The following is a 22,759-nucleotide window of genomic DNA, read 5'->3' on the forward strand; positions in this document are numbered from 1 at the left end:
GCCTGCTGATGTGAAAGGGGCAGGGCAGCGCAGAGACAGCAGGGAGGGCGCAGGAGACAGTGACAGGGCTGGAGGAACAGGCAGAGTAGCAATACAGAGGGTGAGGACACGACACACCCTTCCTGCAAAGCAACACACACAAAATCTACCACACCCTCCCTGCAGCTGGAGGAAACTATCTCTGAGCTGGAGAGATGTGTGTTTAAAGCAGTTGGGCAGGGATTTGTATTCTTCTCTTGGCTCCTGTCAGAAACATTATTTATTTTCACACACACACACACACACACACACACACACACACACACACACACACACACACACACACACACACACACACACACACACACACACACACACACACACACACACACACACACACACACACACACACACACACACACACACACACACACACCGACACAATGTGTTACTCAAAATGGCATTGGATAGCGAAACGTTGTAAAGCGAAACACGTTTTCCCATAAGAACACTGTTTAAATGAAAGGTTCCGTTCCTGAAGGCATTTTTAACACTAAAATACACCAAATATTTTACGCAGGCAATAACATATGCAGCACACACATAAATTATATAGTGTCTATACTGTATTATATATATAATATAACATAAATAATATATTATAGTATAATATATTATATATATGCTCTTACGACGCTTTGCAACGTTGTTTATGTGTATGTGTGTATACACATACACAACGTTGCAAAGCGTCGTAAGAGTGTTGGATAAGCCGTTTTGGCGTTGTAAAAATGAACATAGGTATGCGTTGGATAAGCCATTCGTTCTAAAGCGAAGCGTTGTAAAACGAGGACTGTCATATATATATATATATATATCTCAGAAACATTGTCAAACTCACCTCGGAGGCGGCGAGCTTCTCCATTGCACACATCGGAGGCGGTGAGCTTATGTATTGCGCACCTCGCAGCTGGCGAGCTTCTCTATCGCGCACCTCTGAGGCGGCGAGATTCTCTATGGTGCACCTTTTGAAAGGTGAATTCCAATCTTAGCACATATATGCGAAGCAGAAAGAACGGTGTTAATTTCAGCTCCGGGGACGACCTGCTTCCTGAGATACCTACGGAGGTACTCAGGGTTGCTACCTCTCCGGGTTTGACCTGGAGACTCCGGGAAGTTACCGCCAGGCTATGGATTGCCGTCCTCAATCTCTGGGTGGCGCAGTGTCTCCGGCATCCTTCCTTAACCTGCTGCAATTTCCCCCTCCAACTGCAGTGCAGATGGCTGCGCGACTTCAAATGACGCCACGTTGCCATGGCAACCGGATACTATGCGCGTCACGTTGCCATGGCAACCGGATACTATGCGCGTCACGTTGCCATGGCAATGCGGCATCATTTGACGCCACGCAGCCATCTGCACTGCAGTTGCAGGGAGAAATTGTAGCAGGTTAAGGAAGGATGCCGGAGATGCCGCCGCACCATCACACTACCACACCAAGTAAGGGATTTTTTTCCCCCTCCGGGTTGGGGGGGGGCGCACAAGGCCTCTAACTCGCTTACCTTGTCTACAACGGCGTGTCAAATGATGCCGCGGTGTCACGTGACGTTGCCATGGCAGCGCAGCATCATGGTGCAGGGTGGGGGGGGAGAGCAGGCTGGGTGGCGCTGGGGAAAAAATTGGCACACCCCTGGTTTAAACCACCCTATCGTTTACCCAGCTGGGTATGCTATCGATGGGCACTCTTGGATGTAAGTATCTCGGAAACATGATTGAACTCCAAAAAAAAAAAACCCCCCTGCTTCACACCAAGAAAAAAACCCTAGGCCAAGGGTGGTCACCTCCAGTCCTCAAGGGCAGGGCCGGCTTGTTGGTGGTTCCATCGGTTCCACCCGCACTCTTCCCCAAAACATTTATATGTATGAATAATTGTTCTGTGAACCTCTAATTAATCTTATTGCTGACTCAGACTATTGCTAACAAAACAGTTTGACTGATCCCAGGCAGTATAGTGTCTTGAGCTCGTGTGGGGAACACACGCTTAAAACTGCAGTTCAGGCAATATCCTGCATGTGTGGTTTTTTTTTAATAAATCAGTTCTGTAGTAAGAAAAAATACTTTTAGCATTTTCTGTTTTTAAAAAAACAACTTTGAAAGACCAATTTTCTTGTATTCTATTTTAACAAGCATTTGCTAAGGCGCTGCCCCTTCATGTCCTGCCACAAGCCCTGGCACACCCCTTTGTCAGCCCTGCCCTGCCTCTAGCACGTCAGTGCTCATGAATATTCATGAGCTTCCACTGAGAGACAGAAGCAGAAGAAAAACAGATCCCTTCACTAATTACAGGGAAAAGGGAGACCAAAAAGCGCACCAGCACAAACGGAGCAGGAAGAAACCAGAACAAAAAAATGATTAAAAGGGCACTTTAATGTGGCAAAAGACCCATCCAATGCATTTCGAACGTCGCAGCGTTCTTTTTCAGTGGTACACAGTGGTACAGTGGTCTGGCTTATTATCATTTTGAGATATACCTGCATTTGAGCGCTTCAGCTATTTTCCATATTGCCTTCACTAATTATGTCACCAAATTTTGCCGATCAATACATGGAGAACGAATTGACCTGCAGCTATACAGTTCTTTAGGTAATTAGAGATTGCTCACATGAAACTATTGAAGTAAAAAAATTAATTAAAAAAAAAAAAGACTGAACTGCAGCTTTAATGAAGCCCCAAACAACACCTCAGTGTGTGCAGACGGCATGGGGGTCTAACGTCACTCACTCCGGGAGCTTCCAAAGTCACGCCCCACAATGCCTTGCCACTGTGGATGCTTCTGTTGTAGTTGACAGCTATACCGCCCATGCTGAAGTGCAGTTTGGGGTCTTACTAAATTCGCAGTCCCCACACGAGTTCAGGAACACAATATATTGACTGGGATCTGCCATTACATTTCTTTTTTTGGCAAACCCCTTTGAGACCCCTCATGAACCCCATTGGGAATCACTGACCTAGGACACTTTAACAGCAGTACGTTTATCTAGTACATGCTCCTAAAGGTGAGAAGCTTTTATTGTGGTTAGCAGCATCTTAGCCCACATAACACAGGCACATTCCTCAGTTACAGAGCAGCCCCACACTCATTGACACAAATACCTCTGTCTCCTTTCTCCCCCTCTGCTGTGCAGTGCTACTGGCTTGAAGCCGGGTTGCAGCTCCTACACCCTCCAAGTGTGTGAAAGGTCTAAATGCAGCACATTCCTGGTATCCAAGGGGATGGGCATGTCGGTCAAGAAGGGTTAAGGTGTGTGTATGAGGAAGGGGGGTGTTTAAAGGTGTGTGCCTGTGGTGGGAGGGAATGATAATGCTATGGGTCAGGGTGGGTGTGTGTGTGTGTGTGTGGGCTGAGTGTAAATGTGTGTGTGGGGATTTTGTAAAAGGAATGTACAAATATGCCAGTGCAGGGAGGGGGCAGCTAGGGACTCGACAGGCTGTCCCATTCCAACACTGCTCCCTTGTATAGATGCACTGCGATATTGTACCATCCAGAGAACAGTAACCAATTTGTGTGCGACTGTTACAGCGTCACAGAAACGCGATGTTGCATAGCAGAATAGGACCAGGCGACACTGATATGTTCTCACTGTGATGTTCCCTTTTATAAAAACCATCACAAAGCCATATACAGCAAGCAGTATCCGACACGGATGTCAGCAACAAAAAGTTCTCTCACACACAATCCCCAAGTCTCTCTATTGCCATTTTATTTTTAGTTCCAAATGCTTAGGACAGACCCAAGTTATCCAACATTAGGGCAGAATGGGAGACTCCTTCAGCGGAGGAACAAAATAGTGATACATGCATCAAGACTGAGGGTCCTAGTCAAAATGTTGTGAGTGAAGCTGCTTCCCAGTGTTGGAGATCAGATCCGTTTAAATAATACTCTTCTTCACAGCAAATAGAGTAGGGGAAGTAAGGTGTCAAATCATTTTATAGCTGATATGTTATCAACAAAAATATAACAATACAAGGGGGTGCTGACTTTTTTTGCACTACCACTTTGACATAACTGTACATTGACTGAAATATCCTCTTGAAATGAAATATTAATTATGAATTAATTTCTGCAGAGATGATAAAACGACAGCAAAATACGTAAAGTGCTTTTGTTTTTTTGTTGCAGAATAGGATTTTTAAAATGCACCATACATGCCAAATTTCCATGTGCTTCTCTACCTGTTAGAACTGGTCATATAAGCAGACTTGGTCCCTTTCCAATATGCTGTATGGGGTATGTTGGGGAAGAGTACATACAGCTCCTTGTAAATGATGCTGAATTGTTCTATAGCAGAAGGAAGAACGCTTCACAGCCTATAGCAAAGGTGATCCAAATGGGCCCTATTCAACTGTGCTGTGTGTCAGTCCGTGAAGGATCTGAGCTCTGTTTCAGTGATGGGGATCAGACTTCCCTGACATGGAGAAGTGGCCTCATAACGTACTGAATAAGAGACCGTAGTATCAGTGTTGTTGTTTTTGGTGTGTATCTGTGCTGTGAAACTGTTCAGTGGTGTGAGTGACATGATAAACCACTCCTGATTGCTCAAGACTTGATCATTGTCTGCATTGAGCTGGGAGATCTAATATCATCGTTGGGGTATTGATTACAGAGAAGAACACTGAGGTAACCTTGTGTCTCACAAAGCCCTGAAGAGACACTTGGCACTGCACCATACATGCACAGGCAGTCCTCGCTTTACAACGAATGGCTTATCCAACGCTATGCAATGCATACCTATGTTCATTTTTACAACGCCAAAACGGCTTACCCAACGCTCTGCAAAGTTGTTTATGTGTATATAATATATATTATACTATATATTATATTTTATATATAAATATAATACAGTATATGCACTATATAATTTATGTGTGTGCTGCATATCTTATTGTCTGCGTAAAATATTGTGTGTATTTTAGCACTAAAAATGCCGTTGGGAACGGAACCTTTCATTTAAACAGTGTTCCTATGGGAAAACGTGTTTCGCTTTACAACGTTTCGCTATCTAACGCCATTTTGAGTAACTCATTGTGTCGTATAACCGAGGACTGCCTGTATATGGATTGCATTGGAAGATGACATCGCTGTGAAGGCAGCCCTGCTCCCTGGCTCTGACACCAGGAAAACACCATGTTTTGTGAAAGAAAATTATTAGTTTACAAACCGTCACAAATTAGTTGGTATAGAAGAAAACATACTGTAAGTAGCACGAAGCTTCCACATACAGCTCAGCACCTACAAAGAACAACACATCTGGCACATACATTTAATTAACACATCATTAATTATTCCCAAACCTTGAATTCAATTCATGCATTAATTGAATTTAGGGTTCGCGGTGCCAGCTCCTCTTTTCATGCAGGTGTGTGGTTTCATGCAGGTGCATAGTTTTTTCTTCAGAATCTGGATCATATACCACACCAGGCATGGCTGCCAACATGTTAGGTTTTCAGGATATCCCTGCGTCAGCACAGATGGCTCAGTCTTTGACTGAATCACTGATTGAGCCACTTGTGCTGAAGCAGGGATATCCTGAAAACTTGACCTGTTGGTGGCCCTTGAGGACTGAAGCTGGCCACAACTGCACTACACAATCTGTTCCTTGATTTGCCTAGTTTTCTTTGCAACATACCATAATGTCTCTCGCCCCCCTCCCCCCGTTTCAACTCATTTTAGCAGCGGTGGTAATGTCTCTTATCCCCCAACTCTTCACATTCCCGCTGTCCCTCATTCCTACACTGCTCTCAGCTTCTCATTTCTCTCTTGCATCCTCTGTCCCTGCTCACCTGACAGCTACATACCACACAGTGGGCAGCTATAGTAAAGAAGCATTACGAGGTCTCAAAGCGAACGCTGTACAAGAAGTACAAAAATAAGAGACTAAATAAGCAGAAACCCGAATATCTGCTCTGACCAGGGTAACATCATGTTTTTAAGCCAACTTGGTAAGGATCTCTCCTTGGAAGGATTCACACAGAAGTCACATATAGACACACTGTCTTCCCACTGTGGGGAGGCGCTTAATAATGGGATGCTTTGTACTGATGAATATTTGACATTCTTATGTTCAGGAGAAATATGTGGTCTCTAGCACAAAGGTTTTGGGGCTTCCTTACAGGACAGTTACACCTCTGCTTTTAATAGGATGGGGATTCGCCCAAGCCAAATGCTACTATTTGCAGTTCCGGGGACCCACCGGTATATTAATACTTTGCTATTGGTAATCATTACCTTGCAGTTCTGCCCTAAATAAAACGGTTCAATGAGCAGTCCCCCCTCACACAACTGTGTTTCCTGCTCCTTACTTCAGGTCATTGAAGTCACAAAGACCTCGTCTATCTTATTTCTAAATTACAACATGGCAGTAGAAAAGTAGGGTTCTGCTGCATAATGTATTTTAATACACGGAATGAAAAAAATATATAACCATGTTCCTAGAACTAAAGTCAATTAAGAACAGCGGCATGTTGAATAGGTTAAATGTAGCAAACATGACAAAAATAATAATCCTGACATGTATAAATATTTTCTAAAACGTAACTTTTTCATGGTAAACAAATGCTTTGAAGGGTGTTAATGTTAATCTAATGCAGTGTTTTTCAACAGGGGTTCCTAGGAGCCTTTGGGTTCTCTGGGCATCCCTAAAGGGTTCCCTGCAATTTTCAGGTAATTTGAAAATGTTACCAAATACAGAAGAATTTACAATGCATCTGATCTCAGACACGCTATTAGAGAGGGTTGGGGTTCGTCAAAATTTCACAGTATAGTTAAAGGGTTCCTTAACCAAAAAAGGTTTCAAAATGTCACTTGGTGAGCAGTCTACCCTCAAAATTAAATGCAGGTTATAGTTTTTTCCCCCCAGATGTCTGTATAACAAGTATGAAGCCATCATCAGTCATACAGACAAACATACGTAGCTCATACATGCGAGTTCATCAGCCCTAGAGAAAAAGGAAGCATTCTTTTTTTTTTTTTAAACAGGAAGTCAATAAGTAGCAGTTACTTTAAAGCTGATACATTCTCCATCTTAAAAAAAAAAAAAAGCAGATTACACCAAGTACTTTTTTTCCATGTGTTAAATGGAACTGCCCCAAATAATGTTTCTCTAATAATTTAGTAGGGAAGATGATGTAATAAAATGAACCTATGAAAAACACATTTATTTATATTCTCAAGAAACTATTGAAATAGGCCCAGTGAATTATTGGTATAGAGCGGCCTTTTCAAATTGTTGACTAGTGTGTTGCATGTACTGTATACAACTCTTCTTCTGGCATAGCTGCTGCAGTAAAGAAACATCTTCCATCATGGAGGAACCAACCGCAATGCATTGCACGCACACCAAGCAGTGAAATGGTTAATCCTTAGTCTAGCAATGGAGATCTGTTACTAGGCAGACAGTTGCTGGCTCGGCTTCCCGTCGCTGAAAATATTTTGTTTTATTTATAAGCAGCAACAGTGAAAGAAAAACCAAGTGACAGCCAGACATACATACAACAGGTACAAAAAGGTACATTCATCCCACCTGTTATGCAGGACATAGAGCACGGTTAGTCATAAGTTCATTTCCCCGACTCTTTCTGCAGGAGAAATACTTGACTTTCCCAATTGTTACCCTCAGAACCGAAAACAGAAACACTTTATTGGTACCCCCAGAACCGAAAACAGAAACACTTTATTGGTACCCTCAGAACCGAAAACAGAAACACTTTATTGGTACCCTCAGAACCGAAAACAGAAACACTTTATTGTTACCCAAGTGGCATAGATACAGGTCGAACATCAATACAAAAAAAATATGTCCATAGAGGCTGTCTGCGAATTGCTGGGATTTCCTTATCCACTAGTCTTTTTTTTCCCTAATAGCCCTTTCTCAAAACATTGTGCTCTCAACGGCTGTTATCAAAGAGATGGGCTCCGTGTTCTCTGTCTTATCGCTGGTATGGGTGCATGGAGGCAGATTTGATGTTGGTTTTTATGTTGCTGGGCATCTTACCTGAAGGCAGATATTGAACAACATACAAGTTAAAGGGAGATCATAAAGAGCGAAACTGCAAGAGATCGTGTGAAGGTAAAAGTAGAGGATGGAACTGTTTGTACAGGAATAAGGTGTTGAATAGTGGGATAGGCCAGGGGTGCGCAAACTGGGGGGTGCAAGATTTTCTAGGGGGGCACAGCGGTTACAAATTAAATGCCGGGGGAGGCGCAAGGCTTCTGTAACATCCCTTACCTGCTGCCAGTCGGCTCTTCGGCGATGCATTGCCATAGCAACGTGGCGTCAAGTGACACTGCGGGGTCACGTCACATGACCCGAGGCGTCATTTGACACCGGGTCATAGGAGCGTGGGGGGCGCGAACGCTGGAGCTCTAAGGCAGGGGGGAGCAGGTCAAAAACTTTGCGCACCCCTGGGATAGGCTATGCTAATAAGAATGATTTCATAACTACCTGGCTGGTTGCCCTGTGCCATAGGTACCCCAGCCATGTGCTGCTGGTTGGGAGCCATGGACATGGAAACCTGCTGCATGCCTGCAGCACCCTGAAGCATGCCCCCTGGACCTTGTTGCCCTGGAGCCATGGGTCCTCCTGGTCCTGGAGGGCGACGGTTCGAGAGGCCCTTTCCAAATGCCACAGCAGCCACAAGGGCGTGGGTGTCAGTGGGATTATATGTTTGCTTGTTCTGCCGTAAACCTGAAATACAGGAAAATCCATGTGAAGAACAGATGTGACCCTCCCATTCCCAGACATTTCTGTTACATGATTTTCTACTATAACCCTGCCCTTTTATACAGCTTTCAGATATCACTTACGTTATTTGGGGCTCAAATGCACAACTGGAGCTGGGTTACCAGCAGATATACCTCTCACAGTAACTGCATATTAGCATACTCTCTGAAGTATCCTGTGCTATTATCCTATATATAACTTCCAGGGCATACAGTAATATGTAATCCAATTAATAAAGCAGAGACAGCCATACAGAACAAGGTCTTGTTTTCTCATTGAAAGAATAACATATGAGAGAATGGGCCAACAGCATGCAGGTCAAAATGGCCATTGATATCTCTAGGAGATAAGTAGCTGACCAATTTCTAAGTCTATGCACCATTTACACATTCAAGTACGCTACTGTTACTATTCCTTTCCCCATTATCTTCACCCAAACTCTCACCTCCAATTTCTGAGTCCCTCTCCTCCTTGCCGATTTTCTCTAGCAGGTTGGAACACATCTTATTCATACTTTGGACTTGTTTCTATAGTAGGAAACGCACATTTAGTACAAAGTATGCACAATATTAATGTTTGACCAATCACACACAATAGTACTGCCTCCCCCAAATGGTTGTAGCAATACCTGTGCCACTTCAGGTGTGATACGAGCTGCCTCTGTGCTAAGTTGCTTCTCCTGCTCTTCCACCTCAGGGTCTGGTTTAGTCCTCAGGTGATCAGGTACCACCTCATGACTGAAGACGGGAACCCTCCCCTCTGTCAAACGCTACAGAGAGCAAAGAGGATTACAACCAAGTTTTCTCCGCAACTTGATTTTCTATTCTGCTTGGGCAATAGTGTTGCATGTACTTACCAAGATCTCCTCGTCTCTATCAGGAGACAAGATAAGGGGAATGATCACCTGGTTTTTCATTAGAGGCGTCTTCTCATTTTTTAGCAATTTATTCAGGGTGCTCAGTTGTCCAGAGAGCAGAGCAAAGCTGTCCAGCACCGAGGGCCTAAGAAAAGGCACTTGTGAGAAGGACGCTTTCACACACACTTTAAAATCACTATAAGCCGAGACCCTCCAAAAGCAGACACTGAGACGCATTTACACCAAATATAGGTGTAAACAATTATATTCTGGTATCTTAAGAAATATGACATTTGAGAAGTCAGGATAAATTATAAGCATACAAACATGCAGAATTGTAAATATCTTCCCAACTTGTACTAGAGTCGAAGTTGAATACCAAGTTTGGAAAACGTAACAAAGCGTTTCACATTTTTCAGCAAATGTTTCAAAATTGGACTCAGATTTTAAGTAATTAAGTTACTTTGATGCGTCTCCTTTAGTGCAGTAACAATAGCTATGTCTTCATCAGGGACTAAGGATTCAAAATCTGAGAGTGTCATCAATTGGGATATGATGACTACACAGTTCTTGAGGCCACCTTTCTAAGATACAAACACACAAAAAAATAAACACCAAATAAAAATAATTCATCAAGAAAGACTTTTCCAACATAAACATTTTGGTAGCGAGGGAGAGAAGTGGGCATAGCATATGAAGTTAAGTGTATAAATAAGATTATCCAAGGAAAGCACTTTTAGAGGGACAGAAATGGGAAATTTTTGTTAGAATAAGGTCCATGTTATTAAGCTGGAGGAGGATGTTTTTCTTGACTGAAAACATGGATTCACGAATCAGCCTCTCAACATTTAGAATAAACAAATACAGTGAAATCACAAAATGCTTTGGCCAAATGTGATTTTTGTATTGTTTGGGATAAGGTTTTGGGGGAAATGGACACATAAAGTGGATGAAATAGTCCCTTTTGAGATTAAAAAAAAAATTCTCTAGCTCACCAGGTCATGCGGTCATACTCATTTTCCAATTTGTAGATGAAGCCGGCCAACGAGTTCTTGATATCAGAGACCTGTGTTATAAGGGCATCCAGACATGCCTCAAGCTGCTTCTCTTCTCGCTGTGGGGACAAAGGAGAGACATAGCACCAGGGAAAGGAAATAGTGAGGCAATGAAACAATGCAAAGAGTGGGAATCGCTGGCATAGATATTTTTAATCTAATCTATAAGGAGCCAACCGACTCCACAGTGCATTACACAGGGATGAGAAACACGAGGAAGTCATATGTATGGGGTCTATGAATCAAGCGCAATTGGTACATGCCTGAAAGTCAATTGTACAAGATTCAGCAATGAAGCACATTTCTAGCGCTTTCAAACCTATAAACTCTGTAAGCCTCGGAAAATATTTGTATGCAGCAACAGCTAAAATGAGCATGAAAATGTGCTGTGGTTGCATTAAAAAGAACACATTTTGGGTCTGCTATATGCAATTAAAAGCTGGTAAGTGCTTTGACTGTAAAGTCAAGGGGGTGCATTTTATTCTCCTCATACGGACTCCTGCACTGCCTTTCCCTGCAGAACTTACTTTTACAGTCATTCGTTTTAGGTTTGCCCAAAACATAGATCTGTTGTTCAACTCGAGGTCACTAGCTGAGGCTGTGCACAGACTCTGCCTTTTTGTATCACTTTATCATTTGTAGCTCTTGGCCACGTAAAGCTGCCAAGGTCCAAGTGCCCAACTTTGCAGATTTCAGAGTTGTGACCAAAACGACAAAATGTTAATAGTTTGGACTTCTGCAATGCGGTACTTGTCTCGCTGGCTGTGAAAGGGTTAAGATCCAGAAACCTCGATCCTTAACACTTTGAGTGCCCCATGACCACGGGGTAATGTCATTATGTGGCACCCTGGGGACAACCCTGCTCTGTATCATCCTAATTAGAGATCCCTGTAACTGACCCTATATAATATACTCTAACACAGGGGGGCGCAAACTTTTTTCCCTGCGCCCCCCTGACGGCTGTCCCCTCGCTCCCGCGCCCCCCTGACGGCTGTCCCCTCGCTCCCGCGCCCCCCCCAACCCCAACTTACCCGCGCTCCGGCGTAATGACGTCACGTTGCCATAGCAACGTGACGTCACATGACCTCGCAGCGTCATTTTGCCGCCGCGTTGCCATGGCGACGCCGGGAGGAAGCCGCCGGAGCCACGGGTAAGTATGGTTTACAGAGGCCCTGCAGCTCCCCCGGCACTTAATTTAAGTGCCTTCGGGAAGCGCGCGGGGCCTCTGTAAACCCCGCGCCCCCCGTCGGCAGTCTCGCGCCCCCCCTGGGGGTCGCGCCCCACAGATTGCGCACCGCTGCTCTAACACATACACATGACATAACGTGTATACATACAGACAGACAGACATAACGTGTGTGTATACACACAAGACATAACGATTATACACACACATACAAACACTTCATAAGCTGTATACACACGACATAACGTGTATATAAACACAAACACACACACGACATAACGTGTATATAAACACAAACGACATAACATGTACACACACAACATAACGTGCATACACACCCAACGTGTATATACACACACATGTATACAAACACACGTATGTGTGTATATATACAGCTCAATCCCGTTATAACGCGATCCGTTACAACGCGAATCTGCTTATAACACGATGCAAGCATGGCTCCCAATTTTCATATTTATGAATACTTTAGAACACGATTATTGGTATCTTAAATACTTTATTGTACAATGCATACAATTGTACATTATTTCTAACGCGATCCGCTTATAGCGTGATGTGATTCTTTGAATCAAGCACAGCGTTATAAGGGGGTTGAGCTTATATACACACACACACAGCTATATCAAGGGAAACCACCGACCTGCTTAACAAACTTAATGCCATTGAACCCTCCCAACAGGAACACTACTAGCAACCATGGATGTAGAGTCTCTCTACAGAAACATCCCCCACACAGATTGGATTTCAGCCTGCAGATACTTTTTGGGACCGTCAGGAGCCACTCACAGAGACAGTTACTAAATGCATCGAATTTATTCTGACACATAACTACTTCACATTTGGAAATGACACATACCTCCAGACAACTGGGACCGCTATGGGCACTCGGATGGCGCCACAGTATGCCAATCTTTTCTGCGCAAAACTGGAAAGTGACTTTCCACCTGTCACTTGAAACCTCTTACATACCTTCGCTACATCGATGACATCCTCCTGATTTGGACTTCTGGTGAACAGGACCTATCACATTTCCATGAGAACTTTAATACGTTCCACCCGACCATCAACCTCAAACTCACCCATTCCCCAGACGAAGTATACTTCCTAGACACCACCATTACTATAAAGAACGACCAACTACAGACTTCTGTATACCGCAAACCTACAGACAGAGACAGCTATTTGAGGGACAACAGCTTCCACCCGACACATACTAAGCATGCAACCATCTACAGTCAAGCCATACGATACAACCGGATATGCTCCGACACAGCAGATAGAGGCCAGCGGATTACAGCCTTGAGATCGGATTTCATAAACTGTGGATAAAACCACAGAATTGTAGATCAGCAAATCCACACAGCCACCAGAATACCAAGAAGTGATCTCCTTGAATACAGACAGAAAGAGACAAGCGACAGGGTACTTTTGGTGGTCACATATAACCCACACCTAGAAGTCCTACGCAAGATCGCCAGAGAACTACAACCCATTCTCCAGGAAGATACAAGACTGCAACAGGTCTTCCTTGAAACACCCTTATTAACATACAGACAACCCCATAATCTCAAGAAAATTATGGTGAGGAGTAAAGTATTCAACAGTACAACTGAATGCAGGACAAGACCATGCCAGAACGCAAGATGCAAAACCTGCGCAATGCTCCACACCGCGGGCACAATAAAAATACCACACATGAATCTGGAGTACAAAATCAGAGGAAGGTTCACCTGTTCCTCCAGCAATGTCGTGTACCTCACCATGTGCATGAAATGCCCAGGGGGCTGCTACTACATAGGTGTGACGGGACAGGGGCTAAACAAGAGAATGAATCTGCATCGCCACAGCATCACACGCGGAAAAAGAGACAGTCCTGTCGGCGAACATTTCTCTGACTCTGGCCACACGATGAATGATCTGAAGGTGGCCATACTCAAAGGTAATCTTAGAACACCGAAAGAGAGACGGTTGCATGAATACAAATTTATGCAACTGTTCGGGACACTTAGCGATGGCCTAAACAGAGACCGAAGTTTTATGAGTCACTACTGACATGAGAGAACTCTCCGCCCATGAGTGCGAAAGGCCATGTCCATACATACTGCGCGCTATATATATATATATATATATATATACACACACATACATATGCACACACAGCTGTCTCTTACACATACAAATACTCTTTGTAATTCCATCCTTATATACCAGTAGGGACCACATAGTATCTACACTTTTAGTAATGCCACAGCCTCTTACATTTCAACACCTACCCACACCATTGATATACACTCCCACTCCACACACACACCTTTTGTAAAGCGCTGTATACACTGTGGGCTCTTTACCTATTTATATTTACATGCACGCACACACATTACTCTTACATCACTAACATTCAGGGACCATTTAACAATTCATGTCATAAAACGCATACTGCACAGGGGGTGATAGACTTCACTCACAGATCACATTCCAGTATGCACTGTTTTAAAGTCAAAAACTTTTTTTTGGCTTCATTCATTGTAACATAGCCGGAAGAAGAGATCAGTGTATTATATATAGTGTGTGTGTGCTCATTTGCATGTCATTTCCCAGAATCTCTTGCTGCAGTGGAAGCACTGTGTGCTGGGTGATAATGGGGAAGGACAGGGTTGCAGACCTGTCTAAGACATGTGAATGTGCTCACAGTAATATTTCCATTAGCTGTATGTATATGTATGGATGTATATCACACACCATACTGTAACGTATATAACGTGCATATGACACTATTACATAGATACACTGTTTAAGGCACAGTGCTGCAAGGCTGGTATGTTTGTGTATATGTGTGTGTATATATATATATATATATATATATATATATGTCACACACCATACAGTAACGTATATAAAGTGCATATGACACTATTACATAGATACACTGTATAAAGCACAGTGCTGTAAGGATGATATATGTGTGTATATGTATATGTATATATATATATATATATATATCACACCATACTGTAACGTATATAATGTGCATATGACACTATTACATAGATACACTGTATAAGGCACGGTGCCGTAAGGGTGATATGTGTGTGTATATGTATATATATCACACCATACTGTAACGTATATAATGTGCATATGACACTATTACATAGATACACTGTATAAGGCACGGTGCTGTAAGGGTGATATGTGTGTGTATATGTATATATATCACACCATACTGTAACGTATATAATGTGCATATGACACTATTACATAGATACACTGTATAAGGCACAGTGCTGTAAGGGTGATATGTGTGGCAGAGCCTCTCACCTGCATGATGTTTATGTTTGTTTCCTGGGATCGGTACACTTCACCTTCTCTCGTGTGGCTTCACCATGGAGACAGGCTGCTTCCGGTATGTAGGGAGACTGCTTCCGGGAGACAATGACAACTTCCGGGTAAGAGGGGAGGGATTAGGGTGTCCCAGCAACGAAGACCACCCCCCATACCCGGAGAGCCCCCCAGCACAGAGGAGCAGGGGGCTGGGTGAAATGTCGGAGAAAGGAGACCCCGAGGTACCGAGAGGGAACCTTATTACACATCCTCCGTGATATGTCCCAACACAACACCCTATACTAGGAGTCCTCATAATATGCCTTTAGTAACACCCTAACTCCCTGTAGCATGCCTCTAGTAACACCCTAACTCCCTATAGCATGCCTCTAGTAACACCCTAACTCCCTATAGCATGCCTCTAGTAACACCCTAACTCCCTATAGCATGCCTCTAGTAACACCCTAACTCCCTATAGCATGCCTCGTCTAGCAACACCTCAATATCACCATTACCCCATAACATGCCTCTAGTAACACCACACCACTAACCCCCATAACATGTTTCTAGTAACAACCCAATACCACCATTACCCCATAACTTGCCTATACTGTATTAATACCCTAACCACTATCTCTATAACACCACTATGCAATTGATAACCCATGACATGCTTCTAACACCCTAATACCACTGACATCCCCCAAACATACCTCTAATAATGCCATAAGAAACCACTGACGCCCCATAACATGCTTCCAATTGCACCGTAATATGATTGACACCCCATGATGCCTCTTCTAACACCCAAATACCACTGACACCCTATAACCTGTTTTTAGTATTACCCTCATACCACCAACACCCATGTCTCCTCTAAGATTTCTAGCCACCATAGCTTGCCTCCTGCATTATCGCCTTACCATAAATACCCCATAAAATTTCTCCTCTAACATCACCCTACCATAACCACCCAGTCTCTGCCTCCTTCAATACTCCTGCCGCCAACCACCCCAGCTAAACCACGCCTCATTCAAAACTTTCCTACCCCAAAACATGCATTCTTCATCCATCAAATCCTTGCAATAGCCTCCAACATATGAGTAAGAGGCCACACAGTCTCCTTAAGGAACCCAGGAGCCTTAGGCTGCGCTTATAGTGCCTGGTGACGCGACGTCGCTCCAAAACAAATCCATTGACTCCATCGCAAGCGCTTACAGTAAGCGCGACGGCGACGGAGCGACCAAAAATGTTGAAGCCGGGTAAATTTGATTTTTGGAGTCAGTCGTCACATGTGATTGTCTCTAAACCATCATTGATGGGAAGGGAGATAGGGAGAGAGATTGGAAGTCTCTGCTCAGCTGCTGAGATAGGAGGTAGAAACTAGGAGTGGTGCATTCTGACAGGAATTATGGTCAGTAATTGACACTACATTTACACCCACACAGAGTGTAATATATGAGTAATTTCACAGCAATACTATATCTGATATATGGTTATACAAGAGGCACATTTAGCAGTATACTCTTTGGATATTACATCCATCAGCTGTCTCAGATTTGCGCTACTATTTAGGTTTTATATCGTATATGTTTTCTAGTATCAATAAAATTTTATTATTTTGGATTTCGACCATTAGTGAGTGCATCTCTAGGGATTCTTTCTCTGTTTCTCAATTGTCTCTAAACCAATCAGAGAGCGCTGCCCGCCCCCTTCGTGACGGCACTGGCCTTGTCGCCAGCGACTTCACTTAAAACTGAAATATAACTTTTGCTAGTGGTGATGGGTGACGTCATCGGTCGCCGGCACTATAAGTGCGGCCTAACATTTATCTTCCGTCTCCCACTTCTATTAATTCACGTTTTCACTGCCAGAAGGTCCAGCAATGTGATTCAATGTTTTTCACGTCGCTCTGGCAGCAAGAGAGTTAAATAATGACTGTCACTGGGATGTGTTCACTTGGTGGTTCTCACATCTCTGCTCCGGGCCATGAGCCAGACCAGACTTCCAGGGCAACCACCCAACATACAATTCAAATGCAAACGATGTGAATTCACCTGTGTGCAAGGTTGTACAATCATTGAGATAAGTGTGTGCCGAGCACGCGCTTTTTAAGTGAAAATTAATTGTTTGTTCTTGTATAGTTTTGCGTAGCGCTTTACATAGACATTTTGCAGACAGTCGCTGCCCCATAGAGCTTACAATCTATGTTTTTGGTGCCTGAGGCACAGGGAGATAAAGTGACTTGCCCAAAGTCACAAGGAGCCGACACTGGGAATTGAACCAGATTCCCCTGCTCAAAACTCAGTGCCAGTCAGTGTCTTTACTCACTGGGCCACACAAAACACAATTTCAGTGACAAAACGCAAAGAAGGTTGACTTAGAACGTGCATGCTCGGCACACATCGTGTTTTAGCCATTTGCACTTCTATATTTATACTAACATTGAATTCCTCGTGTGTGACACTGTGACTGTGTGTGTGAGACTGAGACTGTGTGTGTGTGGGTGTGTGTGTGACTGCGCTTTATTTTTAAAAGTTTTTATTTTCCATTCATTTGAAAAAGTTTTCAGGTCAGAGGACCCTGCAGCACAATGTATAATAGCACATACCAGTAGTACATGCCAGCAGCAGTGTGTCAGTGTGTGTGTCAGTAGCAAGTGTCAGTGTGGGTCTGGGGAGGAGGAGGAGGATCTCACGCAGGCTCTCCCAGCAGTGCAGTCTGGAGAAGCTTGTACACCAGAATACCATTAATATCTCTCACTAACATTGTTTAACATGCTCTTTAAAGCCGTTGGCATGTTTCACTAAGTACTTGTATGTGTGTTTTGTTTGTAAACGATTATGCACCGCTATTGGGTGGCAAAAAGTCCTGATTGTGAACCCATGATTTCTTTTCGCCCCCAAATACATTTCTTAATAAAAGGTACAACTACTTTATTTAATACACCTGGACAATCATTTGAGAAACTATTGAAAATTCTACCTAATCATAGAAATGAACTCGTATGTATAATTGAAGCATGGAGTGTATTTTGCTTGGATAATAGTGGTGAGAAGATTTCTGAACCCCGTATGATTTTCACATATTTCAAACCAAAATGTTATTAGATCTTAATCGAAGTCCTAATACTAGATAAAGATAACCTGATCAAACAAATGACACAAAAACATGATACTTGAGCAGCAATGACTTCAACTGCGCGTTTCCTGTAACTGCTCGTCAGTCTCTCACATCGATTTTGAGAACTTTTGGCCCATTCCTCCTTAGGCTGCGGCTATGCTGCCGCTGAGCGCGCTCATGCTTGAGAGCGGTGACATGAGCAACTCTCCAAGCATGAGCACTCTGCTGTCCTGCATATATATTTTTCAAGCGCGTGAAACATGGAATTTCTTTTTCTGCAGCCATTCTTTTGGAGATCTGCTTGTACTGTCGCGGCCGAGTTTATTCTAACATTTGCCTGGTCTCGGCCGCGACAGATACCGGACGCGCGCCGAGGTTTCCCGTGCGCGCGCCGGAGCCTCGGAAGATCGGTCCTCCGATCGAGGCATCCCCTCCCCTCTCCAGGTCCACCGGGTCCCCCGGAGCCCCCCACCGCCATCCCCCACATTAGAGGAACCCAGAACCCAGGGCTCCCTCGGGGAGCCCTGGGCACGCGCGCCATGCTCGCACGCTCCGCGCGGCACGCCGAGGGAAAAAAACAAGCAAGCCGGGAAATCTCCCGGCTTGCGGCACTAGCCAAGTTAGAATAAAGTGTGCCGCCTCTGTATGTACAGGGTCATCGTCTTGCTGCATGACCCTCTTTCACTTCAGCTCATGGACGGATGGCCTGACATTCTCCTCTAGAATCTTCTGATACAATGCAGAATTAATGGTTGTATCAATGATGGCCAGCCGTCCAGACCTGAGGGAACAAACCAGCCCCAAACCATCACACTCCCACCACCATGCTTGACGGTTGGGATGAGGTTCTTCTGTCCGAACACAGTATTTGAGAAACATAAGTTTCTCATTGAGGCCAAAAAGTTCTATCTTTAACTTGTCTGTCCAGAGAACATTGTTCTAGAAGTGTTGTGGATCATCTATGTGCTCTTTGGAAAACTTTAGACGGGCAGCAATATTCTTTTTAGAGAGCAGTGGTTGCCCCCTGTGTATCCTTTAATGAACACCATTCTTGTTCAGTCTTTTTCTGATTGTCATGAAAACTCACATTAGCCAAGGCGAGAGTGGCCTGCAGATCCTTGGTTGTTACTTTTGGGTTATTTGTGACTTCCTGGATGATTTGCCGGTTTGTTCTTGGAGAGCTTTTGGTAGGACGACCGCTCCTGGGTAGAGTGACTGTAGTCTTGAACTTTCTCCATCTGTCTGACTGTGGATTGGTGGAGCCCCTAAGTCTTTAGAAATGGTTTTGTAACCCTTTCTAAACTGATTAGCATGAATAACTACTTTTCTGATGTCTCCAGTGATTGCTTTTGATCGTGGCATGATGTGTTTCCACACACTTGTATGGTAAAGATCAAACTCGTAAAGTTTTTGATGTTTATAAAGGGTGGGGCTTCCCAAACTCACACCTGAAGATCTTCCTAATTATTTAAACACGGATTACAATTAGCCCCTTTTAGTTTAGCTGATAAAACCAGGGTTTCACTTACTTTTGCACATACCCTGACTCTTAATTACTAATTGTTTGTCTATTCCTTCCGACCCTTGATGATGACGTAATGTCGGCGCTGCTGTCCTGGCGCGTTTCGTCAGACACTCTGACTTTTTCAAAGTCCTTTGAAAAAGTCAGAGTGTCTGACAAAATGCGTCAGGACAGCAGCGCCGTCATTACGTCATCATCAAGGGTCGGAAGGAGTGGCAAGCTTCCAGCCCTGCTGCACACAGCCCCAGAGTTGGCGTGGATGATAGCCGATCTGGTCTGGAGGGACTGATTACATAGGACTTCCGCATTCATCAGTTGTATTACCATCCATGAGGTCTGAAGCATTGGAACACTAGTTGGCAGCGTCTGATACATCTTATGCTGTAGGAGATCTTGCCGTGGTGGTTATATATATATATTATATACTAGCTGAGAGACCCGGCGTTGCCCGTGAGTTAAATTTCCCGCTAGGAAAGGGGGGGAGAGGGGGGGAAAGGGAGGGGGGGAGAGGGGGGAAAAAGGGGGAGGGGGGGGACAGTGGACAGGAGGGGGGGAGTGGGGGGTGACAGTGGACAGGAGGGGGGGTGACAGTGGACAGGAGGGGGGGTGACAGTGGACAGGAGGGGGGGGTGAGAGTGGACAGGAGGGGGGGGTGAGAGTGGACAGGAGGGGGGGGTGACAGTGGACAGGAGGGGGGGGTGACAGTGGACAGGAGGGGGGGACAGTGTACAGGAGGGGGGGCAGTGGACAGGAGGGGGGGTGGGTTGCTTAAAATTTGCGGGTCCCTCCTCTCCACTCCCCCTGTATGTTTCTTTGCTCCCCTCTCTCTCTCCGCTAAACCGCCCCCCCCCCCCCCCATGCGTAGCTCCGGTCCCCACCCTACAGTGTCTGACTCACACAGTGACTCACACACACACAGTGACACACACACACACACAGTGACACACACACAGTGTCCCACACACACAGTGTCCCACACACACAGTGTCCCACACACAGTGTCCCACACACACAGTGTCCCACACACACAGTGTCCCACACACACAGTGTCCCACACACACAGTGTCCCACACACACAGTGTCCCACACACACAGTGTCCCACACACACAGTGTCCCACACACACAGTGTGACACACACACACACACATACACACACACAGTGACACATAGTGACACACACACACACGTCACCTCTCCTTCCGGCCGCCGCCATCTTAGTTACTCCGCGAGGGAGGAAGGGGGTCCTTCCGGGCGCCGCCATCTTAGGTGCCGCGTGGCAGCTAAAGGCTGCCTGCCCACTGCCTGTCCGGCCGTCGGGGAGGGGGGGGAGGTTAGTGGAGCACGGGGGAGGTGAGTGGAGCACACCGTGGAGGGGGGGAGGTGAGTGGAGCACACCGGGGAGGGGGGGAGGTGAGTGGAGCACACCGGGGAGGGGGGGAGGTGAGTGGAGCACACTGGGAAGGGGGGGGAGGTGAGTGGAGCACACCGGGGGGGAGGTGAGTGGAGCACACCGGGGAGGGGGGGGAGGTGAGTGGAGCACACCGGGGAGGGGGGGGAGGTGAGTGGAGCACACCGGGGAGGGGGGGGAGGTGAGTGGAGCACACCGGGGAGGGGGGGGAGGTGAGTGGAGCACACCGGGGAGGGGGGGGGAGGTGAGTGGAGCACACCGGGGAGGGGGGGGGTTAGGTGAGTGGAGCACACCGGGGAGGGGGGGGTTAGGTGAGTGGAGCACACCGGGGAGGTGAGTGGAGCACACCGGGGAGGGGGGGGGAGGTGAGTGGAGCACACCGGGGAGGGGGGGGAGGTGAGTGGAGCACACCGGGGAGGGGGGAGGTGAGTGGAGCACACCGGGGAGGGGGGGAGGTGAGTGGAGCACACCGGGGAGGGGGGGGAGGTGAGTGGAGCACACGGGGAGGGGGGGAGGTGAGTGGAGCACACCGGGGAGGGGGGGAGGTGAGTGGAGCACACCGGGGAGGGGGGGGAGGTGAGTGGAGCACACAGGGAGGGGGGGAGGTGAGTGGAGCACGGGGGAGGTGAGTGGAGCACACCGGGGAGGGGGGGAGGTGAGTGGAGCACACCGGGGAGGGGGGGAGGTGAGTGGAGTACACCGAGGAGGGGGAGAGGTGAGTGGAGCACACCGGGGAGGGGGGGAGATGAGTGGAGCGCACGGGGGAGGTGAGTGGAGCACGGGGGAGGTGAGTGGAGCACACCGAGGAGGGGGGAGGTGAGTGGAGCACACCGGGGAGGGGGGGAGGTGAGTGGAGCATGGGGGAGGTGAGTGGAGCACACCGGGGAGGGGGGAGGTGAGTGGAGCACACCGGGGAGGGGGGGGGTGAGTGGAGCGCATGGGGGAGGTGAGTGGAGCACGGGGGAGGTGAGTGGAGTACACCGGGGAGGGGGAGAGGTGAGTGGAGCACACCGGGGAGGGGGGAGGTGAGTGGAGCGCACGGGGGAGGTGAGTGGAGCACGGGGGAGGTGAGTGGAGCACACCGAGGAGGGGGGGAGGTGAGTGGAGCACACCGGGGAGGGGGGGAGGTGAGTGGAGCATGGGGGAGGTGAGTGGAGCACACCGGGGAGGGGGGAGGTGAGTGGAGCACACCGGGGAGGGGGGGGGTGAGTGGAGCGCATGGGGGAGGTGAGTGGAGCACGGGGGAGGTGAGTGGAGCACACCGGGGAGGGGGGGAGGTGAGTGGAGCACACCGGGGAGGGGGGGAGGTGAGTGAAGCACACCGGGGAGGTCCGGTGTCCCTAGGGGAAATCTGATTGGTCCCTTGGCCCGCCCCCGCACACCTCTCATTGGCCTGAGGCGGAGTGACGGGCCAAAGGACACACAGGGACACACACACAGGGACACACACACAGGGACACACACACAGGGACACACACACACAGGGACACACACACACAGGGACACA

The 22,759-nt window shown here is 46.4% G+C and overlaps 2 protein-coding genes across 7 annotated transcripts in view; one reads left to right on the top strand and one right to left on the bottom strand.

The window, feature by feature from the left end:
- Positions 1-7,760: 7,760 nt before the first annotated feature.
- MED8 (mediator complex subunit 8) lies at positions 7,761-15,314 on the bottom strand. Its single transcript, XM_075616078.1, has 7 exons — positions 15,196-15,314; positions 10,611-10,729; positions 9,616-9,760; positions 9,388-9,528; positions 9,205-9,286; positions 8,481-8,723; positions 7,761-8,030 (listed from the first exon to the last, which is right to left on the bottom strand). The coding sequence occupies exons 1-7, from the start codon at positions 15,199-15,201 to the stop codon at positions 7,966-7,968; spliced, it is 801 nt and encodes a 266-aa protein (XP_075472193.1). The 5' UTR covers positions 15,202-15,314; the 3' UTR covers positions 7,761-7,965.
- Positions 15,314-22,759, top strand: part of SZT2 (SZT2 subunit of KICSTOR complex) — a 74,988-nt gene continuing 67,542 nt past the window's right edge. For all 6 annotated transcript variants that reach the window (XM_075616068.1, XM_075616071.1, XM_075616069.1 and 3 more), the window contains exon 1: positions 15,314-15,440. In XM_075616068.1, coding sequence (XP_075472183.1) covers positions 15,417-15,440 — 24 coding nt within the window. In that variant the 5' untranslated portion in view covers positions 15,314-15,416. The remainder of the gene's footprint in view (positions 15,441-22,759) is intronic.

This window comes from Ascaphus truei, chromosome 10, assembly GCF_040206685.1.
Source record: "Ascaphus truei isolate aAscTru1 chromosome 10, aAscTru1.hap1, whole genome shotgun sequence".
NCBI lineage: Eukaryota > Metazoa > Chordata > Amphibia > Anura > Ascaphidae > Ascaphus > Ascaphus truei.

What these genes read in the sequence shown, in the direction of transcription:
- MED8 (XM_075616078.1), bottom strand. An exon ending in ATAGAGACGAGGAGATCTTG is followed by an intron (nt 9,529 to 9,615) that starts GTAAGTACATGC and finishes TGCTCTCTGTAG; the next exon opens with CGTTTGACAGAGGGGAGGGT. An exon ending in GGCACAGGGCAACCAGCCAG is followed by an intron (nt 8,031 to 8,480) that starts GTAGTTATGAAA and finishes ATCTGCCTTCAG; the next exon opens with GTAAGATGCCCAGCAACATA.